The 24,860-nt window shown below is 48.1% G+C and overlaps 1 protein-coding gene across 1 annotated transcript in view; it reads right to left on the bottom strand.

The window, feature by feature from the left end:
• Positions 1-24,860, bottom strand: part of ntng2a (netrin g2a) — a gene marked incomplete at both ends in the record, with an annotated part of 64,020 nt that overhangs the window by 26,510 nt on the left and 12,650 nt on the right. Inside the window, 3 exons of the mRNA XM_083979786.1 lie at positions 10,208-10,297; positions 10,826-10,969; positions 11,540-11,707. Of these exons, the coding sequence (XP_083835912.1) occupies positions 10,208-10,297; positions 10,826-10,969; positions 11,540-11,707 (402 nt within the window). The remainder of the gene's footprint in view (positions 1-10,207; positions 10,298-10,825; positions 10,970-11,539; positions 11,708-24,860) is intronic.

The raw sequence follows: 24,860 nt of genomic DNA, 5'->3' as shown, positions 1-24,860 counted from the left end.
GTCGTGTCGTGTCGTGTCGTGTCGTGTCGTGTCGTGTCGTGTCGTGTTGTGTGTTGTTGTGTGTTGTTGTGTGTTGTTGTGTGTTGTCGTGTTGTGTTGTGTCGTGTCGTGTCGTGTTGTGTGTTGTTGTGTGTTGTTGTGTCGTGTCGTGTCGTGTCGTGTCGTGTCGTGTTGTGTGTTGTTGTGTGTTGTTGTGTTGTGTCGTGTCGTGTCGTGTCGTGTTGTGTGTTGTTGTGTGTTGTTGTGTGTTGTTGTGTGTTGTCGTGTCGTGTCGTGTTGTGTGTTGTTGTGTGTTGTTGTGTTGTGTCGTGTCGTGTCGTGTCGTGTTGTGTGTTGTTGTGTGTTGTTGTGTGTTGTTGTGTGTTGTCGTGTCGTGTCGTGTTGTGTGTTGTTGTGTGTTGTTGTGTTGTGTCGTGTCGTGTCGTGTTGTGTCGTGTCGTGTCGTGTTGTGTCGTGTCGTGTGTTGTTGTGTGTTGTGTCGTGTCGTGTCGTGTCGTGTCGTGTCGTGTTGTGTCGTGTTGTGTCGTGTCGTGTCGTGTGTTGTTGTGTGTTGTTGTGTGTTGTTGTGTGTTGTCGTGTTGTGTTGTGTCGTGTTGTGTTGTGTCGTGTCGTGTCGTCGTGTCGTGTCGTGTCGTGTCGTGTGTTGTTGTGTGTTGTTGTGTCGTGTCGTGTCGTGTCGTGTCGTGTGTTGTTGTGTGTTGTTGAGTGTTGTTGTGTGTTGTTGTGTCGTGTCGTGTTGTGTCGTGTCGTGTCGTGTCGTGTTGTGTGTTGTTGTGTCGTGTCGTGTCGTGTCGTGTCGTGTCGTGTCGTGTCGTGTCGTGTTGTGTGTTGTTGTGTGTTGTTGTGTGTTGTCGTGTTGTGTTGTGTCGTGTCGTGTTGTGTCGTGTCGTGTCGTCGTGTCGTGTCGTGTCGTGTCGTGTTGTGTGTTGTTGTGTGTTGTCGTGTTGTGTCGTGTCGTGTCGTGTTGTGTCGTGTCGTGTCGTCGTGTCGTGTCGTGTCGTGTCGTGTCGTGTTGTGTGTTGTTGTGTCGTGTCGTGTCGTGTTGTGTCGTGTCGTGTCGTGTCGTGTCGTGTCGTGTCGTGTTGTGTGTTGTTGTGTGTTGTTGTGTGTTGTTGTGTTGTTGTGTTGTGTGTTGTTGTGTTGTGTTGTGTCGTGTCGTGTCGTGTCGTGTCGTGTCGTGTCGTGTTGTGTCGTGTCGTGTCGTGTCGTCGTGTCGTGTCGTGTCGTGTTGTGTGTTGTTGTGTCGTGTCGTGTCGTGTTGTGTCGTGTCGTGTCGTGTCGTGTCGTGTCGTGTCGTGTTGTGTGTTGTTGTGTGTTGTTGTGTGTTGTTGTGTTGTTGTGTTGTGTGTTGTTGTGTTGTGTTGTGTCGTGTTGTGTCGTGTCGTGTCGTGTCGTGTTGTGTCGTGTCGTGTCGTGTCGTGTTGTGTGTTGTTGTGTGTTGTTGTGTCGTGTCGTGTCGTGTCGTGTCGTGTCGTGTCGTGTCGTGTTGTGTGTTGTTGTGTGTTGTTGTGTGTTGTTGTGTTGTTGTGTTGTGTGTTGTTGTGTTGTGTTGTGTCGTGTCGTGTCGTGTTGTGTGTTGTTGTGTGTTGTTGTGTGTTGTTGTGTGTTGTTGTGTTGTTGTGTTGTGTGTTGTTGTGTCGTGTCGTGTTGTGTGTTGTTGTGTGTTGTTGTGTGTTGTTGTGTGTTGTGTGTTGTTGTGTGTTGTTGTGTGTTGTTGTGTTGTTGTGTTGTGTTGTGTCGTGTCGTGTCGTGTTGTGTGTTGTTGTGTGTTGTTGTGTGTTGTTGTGTTGTTGTGTTGTGTCGTGTCGTGTCGTGTTGTGTGTTGTTGTGTGTTGTTGTGTTGTGTTGTGTTGTGTTGTGTTGTGTCGTGTCGTGTCGTGTTGTGTCGTGTTGTTGTGTGTTGTTGTGTGTTGTTGTGTGTTGTTGTGTCGTGTCGTGTGTTGTTGTGTTGTGTTGTGTTGTGTCGTGTCGTGTTGTGTGTTGTTGTGTGTTGTTGTGTGTTGTTGTGTGTTGTTGTGTGTTGTTGTGTTGTGTTGTGTCGTGTCGTGTTGTGTGTTGTTGTGTGTTGTTGTGTGTTGTTGTGTGTTGTTGTGTGTTGTCGTGTCGTGTCGTGTGTTGTTGTGTTGTGTTGTGTTGTGTTGTGTTGTGTCGTGTCGTGTCGTGTCGTGTTGTGTGTTGTTGTGTGTTGTTGTGTGTTGTTGTGTGTTGTTGTGTGTTGTTGTGTGTTGTTGTTGTGTTGTGTTGTGTCGTGTTGTGTGTTGTTGTGTGTTGTTGTGTGTTGTTGTGTGTTGTTGTGTCGTGTCGTGTTGTGTGTTGTTGTGTGTTGTTGTGTGTTGTTGTGTGTTGTTGTGTGTTGTTGTGTGTTGTCGTGTTGTGTGTTGTTGTGTGTTGTTGTGTGTTGTTGTGTGTTGTTGTGTGTTGTTGTGTGTTGTCGTGTTGTGTTGTGTCGTGTCGTGTCGTGTCGTGTGTTGTTGTGTGTTGTTGTGTGTTGTTGTGTGTTGTTGTGTGTTGTTGTGTCGTGTCGTGTCGTGTCGTGTTGTGTGTTGTTGTGTGTTGTTGTGTGTTGTTGTGTGTTGTTGTGTGTTGTTGTGTGTTGTTGTGTTGTGTTGTGTTGTGTCGTGTCGTGTCGTGTGTTGTTGTGTGTTGTTGTGTCGTGTCGTGTCGTGTCGTGTGTTGTTGTGTGTTGTTGTGTGTTGTCGTGTCGTGTTGTGTGTTGTTGTGTGTTGTTGTGTGTTGTTGTGTGTTGTTGTGTGTTGTCGTGTCGTGTTGTGTGTTGTTGTGTGTTGTCGTGTCGTGTCGTGTCGTGTCGTGTCGTGTGTTGTTGTGTGTTGTTGTGTGTTGTTGTGTCGTGTCGTGTCGTGTGTTGTCGTGTGTTGTTGTGTCGTGTTGTGTCGTGTCGTGTCGTGTGTTGTTGTGTGTTGTTGTGTGTTGTTGTGTGTTGTTGTGTGTTGTTGTGTGTTGTTGTGTGTTGTTGTGTGTTGTCGTGTTGTGTTGTGTCGTGTCGTGTCGTGTCGTGTGTTGTTGTGTGTTGTTGTGTGTTGTTGTGTGTTGTTGTGTGTTGTTGTGTCGTGTCGTGTCGTGTCGTGTTGTGTGTTGTTGTGTGTTGTTGTGTGTTGTTGTGTGTTGTTGTGTGTTGTTGTGTGTTGTTGTGTTGTGTTGTGTTGTGTCGTGTCGTGTCGTGTGTTGTTGTGTGTTGTTGTGTCGTGTCGTGTCGTGTCGTGTGTTGTTGTGTGTTGTTGTGTGTTGTCGTGTCGTGTTGTGTGTTGTTGTGTGTTGTTGTGTGTTGTTGTGTGTTGTTGTGTGTTGTCGTGTCGTGTTGTGTGTTGTTGTGTGTTGTCGTGTCGTGTCGTGTCGTGTCGTGTCGTGTGTTGTTGTGTGTTGTTGTGTGTTGTTGTGTCGTGTCGTGTCGTGTGTTGTCGTGTGTTGTTGTGTCGTGTTGTGTCGTGTCGTGTCGTGTGTTGTTGTGTGTTGTTGTGTGTTGTTGTGTCGTGTCGTGTCGTGTCGTGTCGTGTGTTGTCGTGTGTTGTTGTGTGTTGTTGTGTGTTGTCGTGTCGTGTTGTGTGTTGTTGTGTGTTGTTGTGTGTTGTCGTGTCGTGTCGTGTCGTGTCGTGTCGTGTGTTGTTGTGTGTTGTTGTGTGTTGTCGTGTCGTGTCGTGTCGTGTCGTGTCGTGTTGTGTCGTGTCGTGTCGTGTGTTGTTGTGTGTTGTTGTGTGTTGTTGTGTGTTGTCGTGTCGTGTCGTGTGTTGTTGTGTGTTGTTGTGTGTTGTTGTGTCGTGTCGTGTCGTGTCGTGTCGTGTCGTGTCGTGTCGTGTGTTGTTGTGTGTTGTTGTGTGTTGTTGTGTCGTGTCGTGTCGTGTCGTGTCGTGTGTTGTTGTGTGTTGTTGTGTCGTGTCGTGTCGTGTCGTGTCGTGTCGTGTCGTGTCGTGTCGTGTGTTGTTGTGTGTTGTTGTGTGTTGTTGTGTTGTGTTGTGTCGTGTCGTGTCGTGTCGTGTCGTGTCGTGTCGTGTTGTGTGTTGTTGTGTGTTGTTGTGTGTTGTTGTGTGTTGTTGTGTGTTGTTGTGTGTTGTCGTGTCGTGTCGTGTCGTGTCGTGTCGTGTCGTGTCGTGTGTTGTTGTGTGTTGTTGTGTGTTGTTGTGTCGTGTCGTGTCGTGTCGTGTCGTGTTGTGTGTTGTTGTGTGTTGTTGTGTGTTGTTGTGTGTTGTTGTGTCGTGTCGTGTGTTGTTGTGTGTTGTTGTGTGTTGTCGTGTTGTGTTGTGTCGTGTCGTGTCGTGTCGTGTCGTGTCGTGTCGTGTGTTGTTGTGTGTTGTTGTGTGTTGTTGTGTGTTGTTGTGTGTTGTTGTGTGTTGTTGTGTGTTGTTGTGTCGTGTCGTGTCGTGTCGTGTCGTGTCGTGTGTTGTTGTGTGTTGTTGTGTGTTGTTGTGTCGTGTCGTGTCGTGTCGTGTGTTGTTGTGTGTTGTTGTGTGTTGTTGTGTGTTGTTGTGTCGTGTCGTGTCGTGTTGTGTGTTGTTGTGTGTTGTTGTGTCGTGTCGTGTGTTGTTGTGTGTTGTTGTGTGTTGTCGTGTTGTGTTGTGTCGTGTCGTGTCGTGTCGTGTCGTGTCGTGTCGTGTGTTGTTGTGTGTTGTTGTGTGTTGTTGTGTGTTGTTGTGTGTTGTTGTGTCGTGTCGTGTCGTATCGTATCGTGTCGTGTCGTGTCGTGTGTTGTTGTGTGTTGTTGTGTGTTGTTGTGTGTTGTCGTGTTGTGTTGTGTCGTGTCGTGTCGTGTCGTGTTGTGTGTTGTCGTGTTGTGTTGTGTCGTGTCGTGTCGTGTTGTGTGTTGTCGTGTTGTGTTGTGTCGTGTCGTGTCGTGTCGTGTCGTGTCGTGTCGTGTTGTGTGTTGTCGTGTTGTGTTGTGTCGTGTCGTGTCGTGTCGTGTCGTGTCGTGTCGTGTCGTGTCGTGTTGTGTGTTGTCGTGTTGTGTTGTGTCGTGTCGTGTCGTGTCGTGTCGTGTCGTGTCGTGTCGTGTCGTGTTGTGTGTTGTCGTGTTGTGTTGTGTCGTGTTGTGTTGTGTCGTGTCGTGTCGTGTCGTGTCGTGTCGTGTTGTGTGTTGTCGTGTTGTGTTGTGTCGTGTCGTGTCGTGTCGTGTCGTGTCGTGTCGTGTCGTGTTGTGTGTTGTTGTGTGTTGTTGTGTCGTGTCGTGTGTTGTTGTGTGTTGTTGTGTGTTGTCGTGTCGTGTTGTGTGTTGTTGTGTGTTGTTGTGTGTTGTTGTGTGTTGTTGTGTGTTGTCGTGTCGTGTTGTGTGTTGTTGTGTGTTGTCGTGTCGTGTCGTGTCGTGTCGTGTCGTGTGTTGTTGTGTGTTGTTGTGTGTTGTTGTGTCGTGTCGTGTCGTGTGTTGTCGTGTGTTGTTGTGTCGTGTTGTGTCGTGTCGTGTCGTGTGTTGTTGTGTGTTGTTGTGTGTTGTTGTGTCGTGTCGTGTCGTGTCGTGTGTTGTCGTGTGTTGTTGTGTGTTGTTGTGTGTTGTCGTGTCGTGTTGTGTGTTGTTGTGTGTTGTTGTGTGTTGTCGTGTCGTGTCGTGTCGTGTCGTGTCGTGTGTTGTTGTGTGTTGTTGTGTGTTGTCGTGTCGTGTCGTGTCGTGTCGTGTCGTGTTGTGTCGTGTCGTGTCGTGTGTTGTTGTGTGTTGTTGTGTGTTGTCGTGTCGTGTCGTGTCGTGTCGTGTCGTGTGTTGTTGTGTGTTGTTGTGTGTTGTTGTGTCGTGTCGTGTCGTGTCGTGTCGTGTGTTGTTGTGTGTTGTTGTGTGTTGTTGTGTCGTGTCGTGTCGTGTCGTGTCGTGTCGTGTCGTGTCGTGTCGTGTCGTGTCGTGTCGTGTGTTGTTGTGTGTTGTTGTGTGTTGTTGTGTTGTGTTGTGTCGTGTCGTGTCGTGTCGTGTCGTGTCGTGTCGTGTCGTGTTGTGTGTTGTTGTGTGTTGTTGTGTGTTGTTGTGTGTTGTTGTGTTGTGTCGTGTCGTGTCGTGTTGTGTGTTGTCGTGTTGTGTTGTGTCGTGTCGTGTCGTGTCGTGTCGTGTCGTGTTGTGTGTTGTCGTGTTGTGTCGTGTCGTGTCGTGTCGTGTTGTGTGTTGTCGTGTTGTGTTGTGTCGTGTCGTGTCGTGTCGTGTCGTGTCGTGTCGTGTCGTGTTGTGTGTTGTTGTGTGTTGTTGTGTCGTGTCGTGTGTTGTTGTGTGTTGTTGTGTGTTGTCGTGTCGTGTTGTGTGTTGTTGTGTGTTGTTGTGTGTTGTTGTGTGTTGTTGTGTGTTGTCGTGTCGTGTTGTGTGTTGTTGTGTGTTGTCGTGTCGTGTCGTGTCGTGTCGTGTCGTGTGTTGTTGTGTGTTGTTGTGTGTTGTTGTGTCGTGTCGTGTCGTGTGTTGTCGTGTGTTGTTGTGTCGTGTTGTGTCGTGTCGTGTCGTGTGTTGTTGTGTGTTGTTGTGTGTTGTTGTGTCGTGTCGTGTCGTGTCGTGTGTTGTCGTGTGTTGTTGTGTGTTGTTGTGTGTTGTCGTGTCGTGTTGTGTGTTGTTGTGTGTTGTTGTGTGTTGTCGTGTCGTGTCGTGTCGTGTCGTGTGTTGTTGTGTGTTGTTGTGTGTTGTCGTGTCGTGTCGTGTCGTGTCGTGTCGTGTTGTGTCGTGTCGTGTCGTGTGTTGTTGTGTGTTGTTGTGTGTTGTCGTGTCGTGTCGTGTCGTGTCGTGTCGTGTGTTGTTGTGTGTTGTTGTGTGTTGTTGTGTCGTGTCGTGTCGTGTCGTGTCGTGTGTTGTTGTGTGTTGTTGTGTGTTGTTGTGTCGTGTCGTGTCGTGTCGTGTCGTGTCGTGTCGTGTCGTGTCGTGTCGTGTCGTGTGTTGTTGTGTGTTGTTGTGTGTTGTTGTGTTGTGTTGTGTCGTGTCGTGTCGTGTCGTGTCGTGTCGTGTCGTGTCGTGTCGTGTTGTGTGTTGTTGTGTGTTGTTGTGTGTTGTTGTGTGTTGTTGTGTGTTGTCGTGTCGTGTCGTGTCGTGTCGTGTCGTGTTGTGTGTTGTTGTGTGTTGTTGTGTGTTGTTGTGTCGTGTCGTGTCGTGTCGTGTGTTGTTGTGTGTTGTTGTGTGTTGTTGTGTCGTGTCGTGTCGTGTCGTGTGTTGTTGTGTGTTGTTGTGTGTTGTTGTGTCGTGTCGTGTCGTGTCGTGTGTTGTTGTGTGTTGTTGTGTGTTGTTGTGTCGTGTCGTGTCGTGTCGTGTCGTGTTGTGTGTTGTTGTGTGTTGTTGTGTGTTGTTGTGTGTTGTTGTGTCGTGTCGTGTCGTGTCGTGTCGTGTTGTGTGTTGTTGTGTGTTGTTGTGTGTTGTTGTGTGTTGTTGTGTCGTGTCGTGTGTTGTTGTGTGTTGTTGTGTGTTGTCGTGTTGTGTTGTGTCGTGTCGTGTCGTGTCGTGTCGTGTCGTGTCGTGTCGTGTGTTGTTGTGTGTTGTTGTGTGTTGTTGTGTGTTGTTGTGTGTTGTTGTGTGTTGTTGTGTGTTGTTGTGTCGTGTCGTGTCGTGTTGTGTTGTGTGTTGTTGTGTGTTGTTGTGTGTTGTTGTGTGTTGTTGTGTCGTGTCGTGTGTTGTTGTGTGTTGTTGTGTGTTGTCGTGTTGTGTTGTGTCGTGTCGTGTCGTGTCGTGTCGTGTCGTGTCGTGTCGTGTGTTGTTGTGTGTTGTTGTGTGTTGTTGTGTGTTGTTGTGTGTTGTTGTGTCGTGTCGTGTCGTGTCGTGTTGTGTCGTGTCGTGTGTTGTTGTGTGTTGTTGTGTGTTGTTGTGTGTTGTTGTGTGTTGTTGTGTGTTGTTGTGTGTTGTCGTGTTGTGTTGTGTCGTGTCGTGTCGTGTCGTGTTGTGTGTTGTCGTGTTGTGTTGTGTCGTGTCGTGTCGTGTTGTGTGTTGTCGTGTTGTGTTGTGTCGTGTCGTGTCGTGTCGTGTCGTGTCGTGTTGTGTGTTGTCGTGTTGTGTCGTGTCGTGTCGTGTCGTGTTGTGTGTTGTCGTGTTGTGTTGTGTCGTGTCGTGTCGTGTCGTGTCGTGTCGTGTCGTGTCGTGTCGTGTGTTGTTGTGTGTTGTTGTGTGTTGTCGTGTTGTGTTGTGTCGTGTCGTGTCGTGTCGTGTCGTGTTGTGTGTTGTCGTGTTGTGTCGTGTCGTGTCGTGTCGTGTGTTGTCGTGTTGTGTTGTGTCGTGTCGTGTCGTGTCGTGTCGTGTCGTGTCGTGTCGTGTGTTGTTGTGTGTTGTTGTGTGTTGTTGTGTTGTGTCGTGTCGTGTCGTGTCGTGTCGTGTCGTGTCGTGTGTTGTTGTGTGTTGTTGTGTGTTGTTGTGTTGTGTCGTGTCGTGTCGTGTCGTGTGTTGTCGTGTTGTGTTGTGTCGTGTCGTGTCGTGTGTTGTCGTGTTGTGTTGTGTCGTGTCGTGTCGTGTTGTGTGTTGTCGTGTCGTGTTGTGTTGTGTCGTGTCGTGTCGTGTCGTGTCGTGTCGTGTCGTGTCGTGTCGTGTGTTGTGTTGTGTGTTGTTGTGTTGTGTCGTGTCGTGTCGTGTCGTGTCGTGTCGTGTCGTGTCGTGTGTTGTTGTGTGTTGTTGTGTGTTGTTGTGTTGTGTCGTGTCGTGTCGTGTCGTGTGTTGTCGTGTTGTGTTGTGTCGTGTCGTGTCGTGTGTTGTCGTGTTGTGTTGTGTCGTGTCGTGTCGTGTTGTGTGTTGTCGTGTTGTGTCGTGTCGTGTCGTGTCGTGTGTTGTCGTGTTGTGTTGTGTCGTGTCGTGTCGTGTCGTGTCGTGTCGTGTCGTGTCGTGTGTTGTTGTGTGTTGTTGTGTGTTGTTGTGTGTTGTTGTGTGTTGTTGTGTGTTGTCGTGTTGTGTCGTGTCGTGTCGTGTCGTGTTGTGTTGTGTGTTGTTGTGTGTTGTTGTGTGTTGTTGTGTTGTGTGTTGTCGTGTTGTGTCGTGTCGTGTCGTGTCGTGTTGTGTGTTGTCGTGTTGTGTTGTGTCGTGTCGTGTCGTGTCGTGTCGTGTCGTGTCGTGTGTTGTTGTGTGTTGTTGTGTGTTGTCGTGTTGTGTTGTGTCGTGTCGTGTCGTGTCGTGTCGTGTTGTGTGTTGTCGTGTTGTGTCGTGTCGTGTCGTGTCGTGTGTTGTCGTGTTGTGTTGTGTCGTGTCGTGTCGTGTTGTGTGTTGTCGTGTTGTGTCGTGTCGTGTCGTGTCGTGTGTTGTCGTGTTGTGTTGTGTAGTGTCGTGTCGTGTCGTGTCGTGTCGTGTCGTGTGTTGTTGTGTGTTGTTGTGTGTTGTTGTGTGTTGTTGTGTGTTGTTGTGTGTTGTTGTGTCGTGTCGTGTCGTGTCGTGTCGTGTCGTGTCGTGTTGTGTGTTGTTGTGTCGTGTCGTGTCGTGTCGTGTCGTGTCGTGTCGTGTCGTGTCGTGTCGTGTCGTGTCGTGTCGTGTCGTGTCGTGTTGTGTTGTGTCGTGTCGTGTCGTGTCGTGTCGAGTTTACCCGACTGAGGAAAACGAATTTGATTGGTCGTTACCGAGCGGGCGGGATATTCAAAGCTTGGGGCGAGACCGAGCTCCGTGTGTGTGTGTGTGTCTCAGACGTTTGATTGACGGATGATGGATCCAATATCAGTGGCTGGTGAATCGTGTACAGGCTGACGTATAATCCGTGCACCTGCATTATCCAATGCGAAAAAAAAAATACACACTTTCATCCCGGATTTACTCAAAAATAGAATTTTGCACAAAGTTTGGCCTACAACGTCTGAAAGATGAGTTATCACATTAATTTTATGACCCACAGTGGGCTCAAATTCAATTTTCTTTTCTGTACACCTTTAAGTACCCCGTTTTTTTTTATCAAATTTGGGGTATGGTGTTTACATGAACTTAGAGAAACCCGGTTATTCAGTTTCCCTGTATACATGATAAATATCCCGGTTTCTGATTACTGAGTCTTATGTGCGTATGTTTATCGTTTACAACAGGAAGCGCAACTACTAGGAAATATGTAGGACAGAAAATGTACAAATTAAAAATGCTGCCATGTTACATAACTTGATACAAGAAAAGAAAATGTAATGCAGACTGATGTGTTCATTGTAAAATGTGCATTTATTGATGTAAAAGTTGTTGTAACTGCCTGTTCCTGTACTCTGTTTTTTCCTGTTATAACAAAAACCAACAAAATACGTTGAAAAAAAAAGAAAAAAGAAATACATCAAATAATAAATTAATTAATTAATTAAAAAAACGAGTGTTTACCTGTGAAAGTCTCTGTGCAGTCGCAGCGCTGGAAGTCCACGCAGGTTCCTCCGTTCTGACAAACCAGACGCTCCTCGTCACACACGCTCTCTGGAGGTTTATCACAGTAATCAATCAATAGTATCAATAATCAATATTTAAAGGGACAACCAGGAGTTTCTCCATCAGCAGAACCAAAAATTCCGCGACAATAAAAAAGTCTGATATTAATGTGGATGAATCTACGTTACCACTTGTTAATGGTCCATTTTAGATAAATCTATGGTTTTGTCTCTATGGTTATTTTGTTATTATTAGTGGTGGTGGAAATGCTGGGCGAGCCGACCAGCGTTTCTTTACTTTCGGTTTCGTGGCGAGTCATGAGAATAACGCCGCCGAATCTCCGTTTATGGTGGGAACTACGACGGTATGTGATCGTCTTCCAACCTCTGACTTTAATTCTTGATGAATGAAAACATGAGTCTGTCTTGCACCGGTCAAAGAATTTCACGGTGCGGAGGCTCATAAATGTAGTGGAAACACTTCACTTTTACAAAACTCCTCGTTGTCCCTTTAATCAATAGTATCAATAATCAATAACCAATCAATAGAAACCAGACTGATAACATGTTGCTGTACCTGTGCATCGTGCCTCGGTTCCTCTCCAGGTGAACCCCGGGGAACAGGAGTCACAGCGCCGCCCGGACGATCCGTCTTTACACTGACAGAGTCCAGAGTCGGAGCAGTGAGGAGAGAGGCTGCCGTCGGCGTCACACGCACATTCTGACCACGATACACACACAACAGTACTATTAACATTATTCATTATGTCATTATTATTATCATAATTAACATTATTATCATTATAATTAACATTATTATCATCAATTTCAGTGTTTTTGAGAGACAAACCTGATTCCAAAAAAAGATCAGTAAATCAATCAAACATGGAATATTTAAAAGCAGGGACTGAACTATCATCATCACTGACACAATATAGACGAAAGTGGATCAAATAAATCTAAGTAGTAGGAGAAATAGATACGTAAAGAAACCAAAACAAAAGAACATGCTGAAACAGAATGATGATGATAAGACGATAAATAAGTAATAACAAGTGAGTATTTATCTCTCAGACTTGAGTTTCTCTAAGTGAACGTGATGTTGCTACAACAGCTCAGTTTGTTGTTTTAAGGAACAATGCAACAATAACGGCCTGTCCCTCTCCACTATCAACATTATTTAATGAAAAGTGTGTGTGTGTGTGTGTGTGTGTGTGTGTGTGTGTGTGTGTGTGTGTGTGTGTGTGTGTGTGTGTGTGTGTGTGTGTGTGTGTGTGTGTGTGTTACTGACCCAGACAGATGTTTTCGTCCTCCATCGGCAGCGAGGGGTCTCTATAGTAACCGAGGCGACAGAACTCACAGTTCTGTCCTCGCGTGTTGTGTTTGCAGCTCACACACGTCACCACGTTGATGAAGTCGATGTAGCTGCAGCGGTTGGAGTGACCGTTACACTCACAGTCTACACACACACACACACACACACACACACACACACACACACACACACACACACACTTGAAGATTAAACAACCAGAACCAGTTATTGGTTGTAACTCGCTGTAAATGAACGGACATGATGGAACATATGAAGTTATGTCACATCATGTAGGTAATCTTAAAGGGGAATTGCCTTTCTTTTTTACAACCTGCACCTTATTTCTATCATTAACTCCGATCATTTCCTCCCCCAGATAACTTTGGTGTCATTCCAAGTGGTTGTGATGAAATGAGCTCCAGCCGAGAGGCGCGTATATCCGTATAATGGAGTCTACAGGGCAGCAGAATGCAGCCTCTAAATAACACATTATCTGCAGAGAAACTCCTTCATTTCACCAATATTTAGTTCTGATAGGCTAGTGCTATTCCCCTCTGAGTCCGGGGTTAGCTGTTATCAACATCCGGGGTCTGTAGGTTGACCTACTGACCTCTGACCTGGATGATGTCATCTCTGAGCGCCACGCGGCGTGACTAGTTGCTAATGCTAATGCTATGGTTCATTTCTGCGTGTTTCTGACTTGTCAAAACAAAATGATTTAGTTGAGATAAAAATGGACCCGAATGCCGAAGCAGAATGATTATTATCAGAATGAGCCGCGCTGCGCTCAGAGATGACATCATCCAGGTGAGAGGTCAGTAGGTCAACCTACAGACCCCGGATGTTGATAACAGCTAACCCCGGACTCAGAGGGGAATAGCACTAGCCTATCAGAACTAAATATTGGTGAAATGAAGGAGTTTCTCTGCAGATAATGTGTTATTTAGAGGCTGCATTCTGCTGCCCTGTAGACTCCATTATACGTATATACGCGCCTCTCGGCTGGAGCTCATTTCATTACAACCACTTGGAATGACACCAAAGTTATCTGGGGGAGGAAATGATTGCATTTTATGATAGAAATAAGGTCCAGAATGTAAAAAAACTTAATTATCCTTTAATATGTTTTATACAATAACTGAATTAATGTGAAGTCTGAAGAGTGTTTCCAGTTTTGTGTCTTGAATTCACTGATGGAAATAGAAAAACCTTGTTTAAGGTTTGTAATTTGTCATTTTTTGTCATCTGTGTAATCTTTGGGTATATACAGCTATGTACATGTACCTGCATGTGGGTACATGTACACATATGTGAGGACAGGTTTGTTCTATGACTGTGTAATAACTATGTAAGAAACAAAGAAGCCACAGAACTCCAGAATACAGCACGGAGGGAAACAAACAGTCAGACACATGAGACAACATGGACACTGATGGACAGATGTGTGGTCCAATCACAGCCCAGCTCCTTCCTACATCACTACACTGGGTTGTTTTTGTCTGGCTACCTTGACAACGATGCATATTTAGTGAGTAACCATGGAAACAGTCGTTATCGCAAGCGGATCGGTAAGACATACAGCAGAGGGCTCAGAGAGATGAACATCTACTGTCAACTAGAGCTGTAAAAGAGAGTAAGGACAGCATCGGTCCAATGGCAGCGCCTCCTGGTGGAGGAATATGGGTTTTGCAAAAGAACTGACATTTCTGCATTGTTGGTGAATGAGCAGTGTGGTGTTTTCAATAATTTAAGGACATTTATAGATCACCCACGTTAATAGCATCATTGAGGATCCTTTACAGATAAACATTAACACATAGGCCAGTAAAAACAACAGTTTTCTACATTAATGTTTCAATCTACATTTTGTAATAAACTAATTATAAGTATAATCTGATATGACCAAGACACCTTAAAACAAAAACACGGCCGTTTTCATCAATTTACAAGCAAGTGGGCAACACACATACATTGGAGTGAATGGGTTGATGTAGCTGACACTATTATGGAACTATGTTTGGGATTTGTGCAAAACGATATGATTTTCTGTTTGATGTTTTGAATGATGTGATCTGAATAAGTTGATCATGTAAGAAGGGTAGGCGAAAATAAGCGATAGCTTCAGCCTATTCCTTTTCGGTTTGGCTTTTTTCTAGTTGAACTGATGTTTTCTGTTGGACTTTTAATTTTGAATGACCTGACCGAAATAAACACATTTTCATTCATTCTGGGCGCTTTTGCAATACCCATATCCCGCCACTAGGGGCGCCAAACCCTTACCACGGGAGTTAATGGAGGTGTCCTTACTCTCTTTTACAGTGCTCTACTGTCAACCTGGATGGATGTTTGTGGAAAGAATAAATAAACATCTAAAATACACAGTGGAGCGATCCTCTACCAGGGGGCGTGGCTACTACAGAGGGGGCGTGGCTACTACAGAGGGGGCGGGGCTACTACACAGCCGGTTCGAGCCGGTCTTACCCTGAAAGGTCACGTAGGCGATTTTCGACAGCTGACTGAACTTTGGTCCTCCTGGAATCAGAAGCTTCTGGGTCCCTTGGGACACAGAGAGAAGTGTGTAACCACGGCAACAAGCGAGGAGCCGCTCTGAACTAACTACCAATCAGAGCTCAGAACCTAGCTATATACCACAGTATCGTAAGGTATATTTATAAGTACAAGCAATGCAGTTTCTACTGCTACTACTAATGCTGGCGGTGCGTTTGCTAATGGCAGCCAGTAGGTGGCACTGTTTCTACAAATACCTTTCTTCTCAGAGCTTTTCTCTTTCTCTCTGGTTTTCTCCTCTTTCTCTCCAGTTCTTTCCTCCTTGGATTCTGTTTTTGTTTCCCGTTCAGCTTCAACAGCTGTTTGGTCCAACAGAGACAGACAAGATATAATAGTTTAGTAGTTTATTTGGACAGATCAACATGTGAAGCTGATGTTCATTTAACATTTTGTCCTGCAGCTGCTGCCATAGAAACGCTCTGTCAAAGTTAATTCAAACCAATTGTGTGAATCAGCTGTTTGTAGCCTCATGTGGTGCCAGCTCTTTATTTGTATGCACATCCTCTAAAAACACAAACAGCTGTAACTCTTTACCTAGAAGTATAAGGAGGTAATATTACATCTAGAGGTCCAAAACTCTGGATGGTTTAGAGGTGGTTCTGAGGTCAACATCATCTTTCACATCCTTTAGAAAGTTACTGAAAAAACACCTTATGTCAGAACCTTCAGTGTTATTTTTTCTGTCTGTTAATGTTAATTATGCATCCTTCTTCCTTTCTCTTGTTGTTTGTGTTTCATAGTCTCTCTATGTTGCACTGTACATTTTATTGTTTATTTTTAATTTTATTTGCTGTATTTCTCATTGTTTATCTTGAGTTTCATGTAATTCTTCGATGATGGGAGTGGAACTTTGTACGAGCCTTCCAGGCTTCGTTCCCTCCGTGCACTGTTGTAACTTGTGCTAAATAAATAAATCAAATCAAATCAAATCAAGGAGGTAATCAATCTAATAAAAAGGAACCTACTTGAAAACAGTGACATATGATCACAATGAACACAATAAACTAGGAATTGTGTTGTTTTTTTCTTGGTGATACAACTCTGTAACCCGAAATTCTCGACACAAGCCCTCGTTTGTACCTTTCTCCTCCCTTTGCACTTCCGTCTTCTCTTGTCTCGAGTCCTCCTTCTGGTTGAACTCCGACCCCCCCGATGGTCCGGCAGCAGCTGAAGTTGTTTCAGACGTTTCTTCTGTTTCAGACGCTGAAGGAGACGAGACTCGTCCCGGATCGTCTCGTCCAGGATCGTCTCGTCCAGGATCGTTTCGTCCAGGATCGACTCGTCCCGGATCGACTCGTCCCGGATCGACTTGTCCCGGATCGTCTCGTCCCGGATCGACTCGTCCCGGATCGTCTCGTCCCGGATCGACTCGTCCAGGATCGACTCGTCCCGGATCGTCTCGTCCCGGATCGTCTCGTCCCGGATCGTTCTCCGGCCATGAGTCCAGACCGGAACTTCCAGGATCGGGTGCAGGAGCATCCGGTCTTCTGTCCGGTGTTTCCTCTGTGTCTGTCCAGTCTGGGATGGAATCCAATCCAAGATCAAACAGATCCCATTCGGAAAGATCAAGAGAGTCAAGAGAATCGTCAGGAAGGATCTCAGGACCGGCAGATCTTCCGGCATCTGATCCGAATTCATCTGGTTCTGGTTGTGTATCTTCCGGGAACGGGAATGTGAAGTCCACAGGGGCCAGATCATCGTTTGCCGCGGTGGGACTCGAGTCCGGTGCAGCTTCACCTCCTCCTTCCTCCTCAGAGGGAGGAGACAAGGACTCTGCAGGAGCGTCGGGAGGAGACACCTCATCAGGAGTTACTCCATCGGGAAGAGAAGAAGGTACGTCGGGAGGAAGAGGAACATCTACCAGAGAGTCTGGAGTCCTAGAGGACGGCACATCTGGAGGAACATCTGGAGGAGGAGGAACATCGGGAGAAGGAACGTCAGGAAGAGGTTTATCTGGAGGAGGAGGAACATCGGGAGAAGGTAGTTCAAGACCAGAGGGAGGAGCGTCGGGAGAGGGAATATCTGGGAGAGGAACAGAAAGAAGTATGTCTGCAGGTGGAGCTTCAGCGGGAGGAAGTTCTGGAGAAGGTACATCTGGAGAAAGTACTTCTGGAGAAGGTACATCTGGAGGAAATACATCTGGAGAAGGTACATCTGGAGGAAGTTCTGGAGAAGGTACATCTGGAGAAGGTACATCTGGAGAAGGTACATCTGGAGAAGGTACTTCTGGAGAAGGTACTTCTGGAGAAGGTACATCTGGAGAAGGTACATCTGAAGAAGGTACTTCTGGAGAAGGTACATTAGAAGGAAGTACATCTGGAGGTGGTACTTCTGGTGGTACTTCTGGTGGTACTTCAGCAGGAGGAGATACATCTGGAGGTGGAATATCGACTGGAATGTCTGAAGGAACGTTGGGAGGCGTATCTCCGGTTGGACCGGTCGGAGCGGACGCTGCCGGTGAAGAGTCTCCCGGTCGTTGGGGTATTTCTGGAGGTTGGACTTCAGTCGATGTAGTAGTAGTAGTAGTAGTAGTAGTACCATCATCAGCAGGTAGTAGTAGGGTAGTAGTACTGGTGGTGATGGGATCGGTAGCGACATTCCCAGAGGGAGCGGAGGAGGAGGAGTCTGAGCTGTCTGCTGAGGAAGTGGAGTCAGAGGCTGGAGTCACTGTTCCACTAAACCCCGGGAACGGGTCTGAAGCTGCAGTTCTACTCACAACGATACTACTGATACTAGTGAAAACTGCAGTACTGCCAGTGGTAACAACTGTTGTAGCAGCAGCAGCTTCAGGAAAGTCTTCAGCGTCACTAGTAGTGATACTACTGAAGGAAGTCGTAGTAAAACTAGGAGGAACGGTGTCCGTACTAAATACAGAGATAGTTTCAGGACGAGTGCTTGTTTCTTCAGTGATAGTACTCCATGTATCTGTGGTAGTAGGAGTACTCCATGTATCAGTGGTGGTAGGAGTACTCCATGTATCAGTGGTGGTAGCAGTACTCCATGTATCTGTGGTGGTAGGAGTACTCCATGTATCAGTGGTGGTAGGAGTACTCCATGTATCAGTAGTGGTAGGAGTACTCCATGTATCAGTGGTGGTAGGAGTACTCCATGTATCAGTGGTAGTAGCAGTACTCCATGTATCAGTGGTGGTAGCAGTACTCCATGTATCAGTGGTGGTAGGAGTACTCCATGTATCAGTGGTGGTAGGAGTACTCCATGTATCAGTGGTGGTAGCAGTACTCCATGTATCAGTGGTGGTAGCAGTACTCCATGTATCAGTGGTGGTAGGAGTACTCCATGTATCTGTGCTTCCTGTGCTTGAATAGACATCATCAGTAATCACTGTATCCATAAGAATACTTGTAGTACTGTCTAAGGTAATGCTGGGCTCAGTGGAAGTGCCGGTAGTAGCAGTACTGTCAGTAGCAGCACTGTCAGTAGTAGCACTGTCAGTAGTAGCACTGTCAGTAGTAGCAGCACTGTCAGAAGTAGCACTGTCAGAAGTAGCACTGTCAGAAGTAGCACTGTCAGTAGTAGCAGCACTGTCAGTAGCAGCACTGTCAGTAGTAGCACTGTCAGTAGTAGCAGCACTGTCAGTAGTAGCACTGTCAGTAGTAGCAGCACTGTCAGAAGTAGCACTGTCAGAAGTAGCACTGTCAGAAGTAGCACTGTCAGAAGTAGCAGCACTGTCAGTAGTAGCAGCACTGTCAGTAGCAGCACTGTCAGTAGTAGCATCACTGTCAGTAGTAGCATCACTGTCAGTAGTAGCATCACTGTCAGTAGTAGCAGCACTGTCAGTAGTAGCAGCACTGTCAGTAGCAGCACTGTCAGTAGTAGCATCACTGTCAGTAGTAGCATCACTGTCAGTAGTAGCATCACTGTCAGTAGTAGCATCACTGTCAGTAGTAGCAGCACTGTCAGTAGCAGCACTGTCAGTAGCAGCACTGTCAGTAGTAGCACTGTCAGTAGTAGCACTGTCAGTAGTAGCACTGTCAGTAGCAGCACTGTCAGTAGCAGCACTGTCAGTTGTAATAGCAAAAGTATTGTAACTGTCACTAGTTACAACACTGTCTGTCGTAGAACTGTCAGTAGTACTCGTCTTTGTATCGCTAACGATACTGTCAGTAGTACTCGTCTTTGTATCGCTAACGATACTGTCAGTAGTAGCAGCAGTAGTAGTAGTAGTAGTAGCAGTAGTAGTAGTAGTAGTAGTAGTAGTAGCAGTAGTAGTAGTAGTGTCAGTCGCTCCATCTGATGAGTTAGAGTCATCGGCCGCTGTCAGAGAAGAAGAGTTACGTCTCTTTAGTCAATCTCACTTTTCTTTTCTCTACAGGGTTAGGGTTACACATTAAACTGGTTCCTAGGCAACGACTAAACCACATTAAACTGGTTCCTAGGCAACGACTAAACCACATTAAACTGGTTCCTAGGCAACGACTAAACCACATTAAACTGGTTCCTAGGCAACGACTAAACCACATTAAACTGGTTCCTATAGGCGACGACTAAACCACATTAAACTGGTTCCTATGGGCGACGACTAAACCACATTAAACTGGTTCCTATAGGCGACGACTAAACCACATTAAACTGGTTCCTATAGGCGACGACTAAACCACATTAAACTGGTTCCTATAGGCAACGACTAAACCACATTAAACTGGTTCCTATAGGCGACGACTAAACCACATTAAACTGGTTCCTATAGGCGACGACTAAACCACATTAAACTGGTTCCTAGGCAACGACTAAACCACATTAAACTGGTTCCTAGGCGACGACTAAACCATATTAAACTGGTTCCTAGGCAACGACTAAACCATATTAAACTGGTTCCTAGGCAATGACTAAACCACATTAAACTGGTTCCTATAGGCGACGACTAAACCACATTAAACTGGTTCCTAGGCAACGACTAAACCACATTAAACTGGTTCCTAGGCAACGACTAAACCATATTAAACTGGTTCCTATAGGCGACGACTAAACCACATTAAACTGGTTCCTAGGCAACGACTAAACCATATTAAACTGGTTCCTAGGCAACGACTAAACCATATTAAACTGGTTCCTAGGCAATGACTAAACCATATTAAACTGGTTCCTAGGCAACGACTAAACCATATTAAACTGGTTCCTATAGGCGACGACTAAACCACATTAAACTGGTTCCTAGGCAACGACTAAACCACATTAAACTGGTTCCTAGGCAACGACTAAACCACATTAAACTGGTTCCTCGGCTCAAAGCTCACAGCTGCTCCCATGATGCAACACTGACCACACAACTACACTGTTACGTCTCTGACTAAGGAGCAGGTAGACAGGTGACAGACAGACAGACAGACAGACAGACAGACAGACAGACAGACAGGTGAGCTGACAGACAGACAGACAGACAGACAGACAGACAGACAGACAGACAGACAGACAGACAGACAGACAGACAGACAGGTATCAGTACTTACTGGCTGCTGGTTCAGCCACTTCACCTGAAAGAGACACGACATGTTAACAACTCAGAGTGATGTCAGCTCATCCCTGCATCCTGATTGGTTCCTGAATGTTCCAGTGGTGTGTGTGTGTGTGTGTGTGTACAGAGCCGGCCCAAGGCATAGGCGAACTAAGCATCTGCTTAGGGCCCCGCGGCCACTAGGGGGCCTTGGCCTTGGTGTCTCGTGTTTCCACAGATCCACCGGAGCTCCATCTCTCTGCACCAGTCGCCGCCTGCTGTTAGACCGGTCTGCCCTCCCTTCCCATGAACCAGTCTGCCATCCAGTCCTCCCATTAAGCTGGTCTGTCCTCCCTTCCAATGAACCAGTCTGCCATCCAGTCCTCCCATTAAGCTAGTCTGCCCTCCCTTCCCATGAACCAGTCTGCCATCCAGTCCTCCCATTGAGCTGGTCTGCCCTCCCTTCCCATGAACCAGTCTGCCATCCAGTCCTCCCATTAAGCTGGTCTGCCCTCCCTTCCTATGAACCAGTCTGCCATCCAGTCCTCCCATTGAGCTGGTCTGTCCTCTCTTCCCATGAACCAGTCTGCCATCCAGTCCTCCCATTAGGCTGGTCTGCCCTCTCTTCCCATGAACCAGTCTGCCATCCAGTCCTCCCATTAAGCTGGTCTGTCCTCTCTTCCTATGAACCAGTCTGCCATCCAGTCCTCCCATTAAACTGGTCTGCCCTCTCTTCCCATGAACCAGTCTGCCATCCAGTCCTCCCATTAAACTGGTCTGTCCTCCCTTCCCATGAACCAGTCTGCCATCCAGTCCTCCCATTAAGCTGGTCTGTCCTCCCTTCCTATGAACCAGTCTGCCATCCAGTCCTCCCATTAAGCTGGTCTGCCCTCTCTTCCTATGAACCAGTCTGCCATCCAGTCCTCCCATTAGGCTGGTCTGCCCTCTCTTCCCATGAACCAGTCTGCCATCCAGTCCTCCCATTAGGCTGGTCTGCCCTCCCTTCCCATGAACCAGTCTGACATCCAGTCCTCCCATTAAGCTGGTCTGTTCTCTCTTCCTATGAACCAGTCTGCCATCCAGTCCTCCCATTAAACTGGTCTGCCCTCTCTTCCTATGAACCAGTCTGCCATCCAGTCCTCCCATTAAGCTGGTCTGCCCTCTCTTCCCATGAACCAGTCTGCCATCCAGTCCTCCCATTAAGCTGGTCTGCCCTCCCTTCCCATGAACCAGTCTGCCATCCAGTCCTCCCATTAAGCTGGTCTGCCCTCCCTTCCCATGAACCAGTCTGCCATCCAGTCCTCCCATTAAGCTGGTCTGCCCTCTCTTCCCATGAACCAGTCTGCCATCTAGTCCTCCCATTAGGCTGGTCTGCCCTCTCTTCCCATGAACCAGTCTGCCATCCAGTCCTCCCATTAAGCTGGTCTGTCCTCTCTTCCTATGAACCAGTCTGCCATCCAGTCCTCCAATTAAACTGGTCTGCCCTCTCTTCCTATGAACCAGTCTGCCATCCAGTCCTCCCATTAGGCTGGTCTGCCCTCTCTTCCCATGAACCAGTCTGCCATCCAGTCCTCCCATTAAGCTGGTCTGCCCTCCTTTCCCATGAACCAGTCTGCCATCCAGTCCTCCCATTAAACTGGTCTGCCCTCTCTTCCCATGAACCAGTCTGCCATCCAGTCCTCCCATTAGGCTGGTTTGCCCTCTCTTCCCATGAACCAGTCTGCCATCCAGTCCTCCCATTAAGCTGGTCTGTCCTCTCTTCCTATGAACCAGTCTGCCATCCAGTCCTCCCATTAAACTGGTCTGCCCTCTCTTCCTATGAACCAGTCTGCCATCCAGTCCTCCCATTAGGCTGGTCTGCCCTCTCTTCCCATGAACCAGTCTGCCATCCAGTCCTCCCATTAAGCTGGTCTGCCCTCCCTTCCCATGAACCAGTCTGCCATCCAGTCCTCCCATTAAGCTGGTCTGTCCTCCTTTCCCATGAACCAGTCTGCCATCCAGTCCTCCCATTAAGCTGGTCTGTCCTCCCTTCCCATGAACCAGTCTGCCATCCAGTCCTCCCATTAAGCTGGTCTGTCCTCCCTTCCTATGAACCAGTCTGCCATCCAGTCCTCCCATTAAGCTGGTCTGCCCTCCCTTCCCATGAACCAGTCTGCCATCCAGTCCTCCCATTGAGCTGGTCTGTCCTCTCTTCCTATGAACCAGTCTGCCATCCAGTCCTCCCATTAAACTGGTCTGCCCTCTCTTCCCATGAACCAGTCTGCCATCCAGTCCTCCCATTAAGCTGGTCTGTCCTCTCTTCCCATGGACCAGTCTGCCATCCAGTCCTCCCATTAAGCTGGTCTGCCCTCCCTTCCTATGAACCAGTCTGCCATCCAGTCCTCCCATTAAGCTGGTCTGCCCTCCCTTCCTATGAACCAGTCTGCCATCCAGTCCTCCCATTAAGCTGGTCTGCCCTCCCTTCCTATGAACCAGTCTGCCATCCAGTCCTCCCATTAAGCTGGTCTGTCCTCCCTTCCTATGAACCAGTCTGCCATCCAGTCCTCCCATTAGGCTGGTCTGCCCTCCCTTCCCATGAACCAGTCTGCCATCCAGTCCTCCCATTGAGCTGGTCTGTCCTCCTTTCCCATGAACCAGTCTGCCATCCAGTCCTCCCATTAAACTGGTCTGCCCTCTCTTCCCATGAACCAGTCTGCCATCCAGTCCTCCCATTAGGCTGGTCTGCCCTCTCTTCCCATGAACCAGTCTGCCATCCAGTCTTCCCATTAAGCTGGTCTGTCCTCTCTTCCTATGAACCAGTCTGCCATCCAGTCCTCCCATTAAACTGGTCTGCCCTCTCTTCCTATGAACCAGTCTGCCATCCAGTCCTCCCATTAAGCTGGTCTGCCCTCTCTTCCCATGAACCAGTCTGCCATCCAGTCCTCCCATTAAGCTGGTCTGCCCTCCTTTCCCATGAACCAGTCTGCCATCCAGTCCTCCCATTAAACTGGTCTGCCCTCTCTTCCCATGAACCAGTCTGCCATCCAGTCCTCCCATTAGGCTGGTCTGCCCTCTCTTCCCATGAACCAGTCTGCCATCCAGTCCTCCCATTAAGCTGGTCTGTCCTCTCTTCCTATGAACCAGTCTGCCATCCAGTCCTCCCATTAAACTGGTCTGCCCTCTCTTCCTATGAACCAGTCTGCCATCCAGTCCTCCCATTAGGCTGGTCTGCCCTCTCTTCCCATGAACCAGTCTGCCATCCAGTCCTCCCATTAAGCTGGTCTGCCCTCCCTTCCCATGAACCAGTCTGCCATCCAGTCCTCCCATTAAGCTGGTCTGTCCTCCTTTCCCATGAACCAGTCTGCCATCCAGTCCTCCCATTAAGCTGGTCTGTCCTCCCTTCCCATGAACCAGTCTGCCATCCAGTCCTCCCATTAAGCTGGTCTGTCCTCCCTTCCTATGAACCAGTCTGCCATCCAGTCCTCCCATTAAGCTGGTCTGCCCTCCCTTCCCATGAACCAGTCTGCCATCCAGTCCTCCCATTGAGCTGGTCTGTCCTCTCTTCCTATGAACCAGTCTGCCATCCAGTCCTCCCATTAAACTGGTCTGCCCTCTCTTCCCATGAACCAGTCTGCCATCCAGTCCTCCCATTAAGCTGGTCTGTCCTCTCTTCCCATGGACCAGTCTGCCATCCAGTCCTCCCATTAAGCTGGTCTGCCCTCCCTTCCCATGAACCAGTCTGCCATCCAGTCCTCCCATTAAGCTGGTCTGCCCTCCCTTCCTATGAACCAGTCTGCCATCCAGTCCTCCCATTAAGCTGGTCTGCCCTCCCTTCCTATGAACCAGTCTGCCATCCAGTCCTCCCATTAAGCTGGTCTGTCCTCCCTTCCTATGAACCAGTCTGCCATCCAGTCCTCCCATTAGGCTGGTCTGCCCTCCCTTCCCATGAACCAGTCTGCCATCCAGTCCTCCCATTGAGCTGGTCTGTCCTCCTTTCCCATGAACCAGTCTGCCATCCAGTCCTCCCATTAAACTGGTCTGCCCTCTCTTCCCATGAACCAGTCTGCCATCCAGTCCTCCCATTAGGCTGGTCTGCCCTCTCTTCCCATGAACCAGTCTGCCATCCAGTCCTCCCATTAAGCTGGTCTGTCCTCTCTTCCTATGAACCAGTCTGCCATCCAGTCCTCCCATTAAACTGGTCTGCCCTCTCTTCCTATGAACCAGTCTGCCATCCAGTCCTCCCATTAGGCTGGTCTGCCCTCTCTTCCCATGAACCAGTCTGCCATCCAGTCCTCCCATTAAGCTGGTCTGTCCTCCTTTCCCATGAACCAGTCTGCCATCCAGTCCTCCCATTAAGCTGGTCTGTCCTCCCTTCCCATGAACCAGTCTGCCATCCAGTCCTCCCATTAAGCTGGTCTGTCCTCCCTTCCTATGAACCAGTCTGCCATCCAGTCCTCCCATTAAGCTGGTCTGCCCTCCCTTCCCATGAACCAGTCTGCCATCCAGTCCTCCCATTGAGCTGGTCTGTCCTCTCTTCCTATGAACCAGTCTGCCATCCAGTCCTCCCATTAAACTGGTCTGCCCTCTCTTCCCATGAACCAGTCTGCCATCCAGTCCTCCCATTAAGCTGGTCTGTCCTCTCTTCCCATGGACCAGTCTGCCATCCAGTCCTCCCATTAAGCTGGTCTGCCCTCCCTTCCTATGAACCAGTCTGCCATCCAGTCCTCCCATTAAGCTGGTCTGCCCTCCCTTCCTATGAACCAGTCTGCCATCCAGTCCTCCCATTAAGCTGGTCTGCCCTCCCTTCCTATGAACCAGTCTGCCATCCAGTCCTCCCATTAAGCTGGTCTGTCCTCCCTTCCTATGAACCAGTCTGCCATCCAGTCCTCCCATTAAGCTGGTCTGCCCTCCCTTCCCATGAACCAGTCTGCCATCCAGTCCTCCCATTGAGCTGGTCTGTCCTCTCTTCCTATGAACCAGTCTGGCATCCAGTCCTCCCATTAAACTGGTCTGCCCTCTCTTCCCATGAACCAGTCTGCCATCCAGTCCTCCCATTAAGCTGGTCTGTCCTCTCTTCCTATGAACCAGTCTGCCATCCAGTCCTCCCATTAAACTGGTCTGCCCTCTCTTCCTATGAACCAGTCTGCCATCCAGTCCTCCCATTAAGCTGGTCTGCCCTCTCTTCCCATGAACCAGTCTGCCATCCAGTCCTCCCATTAAGCTGGTCTGTCCTCTCTTCCTATGAACCAGTCTGCCATCCAGTCCTCCCATTAAGCTGGTCTGCTCTCTCTTCCTATG

Source organism: Trachurus trachurus, assembly GCF_905171665.1.
Source record: "Trachurus trachurus genome assembly, chromosome: 9".
NCBI classification, from domain to species: Eukaryota; Metazoa; Chordata; class Actinopteri; order Carangiformes; family Carangidae; genus Trachurus; species Trachurus trachurus.
Note: the sequence above shows the minus strand (reverse complement) of the source record. Positions and strands in the feature narration are given on the sequence as shown.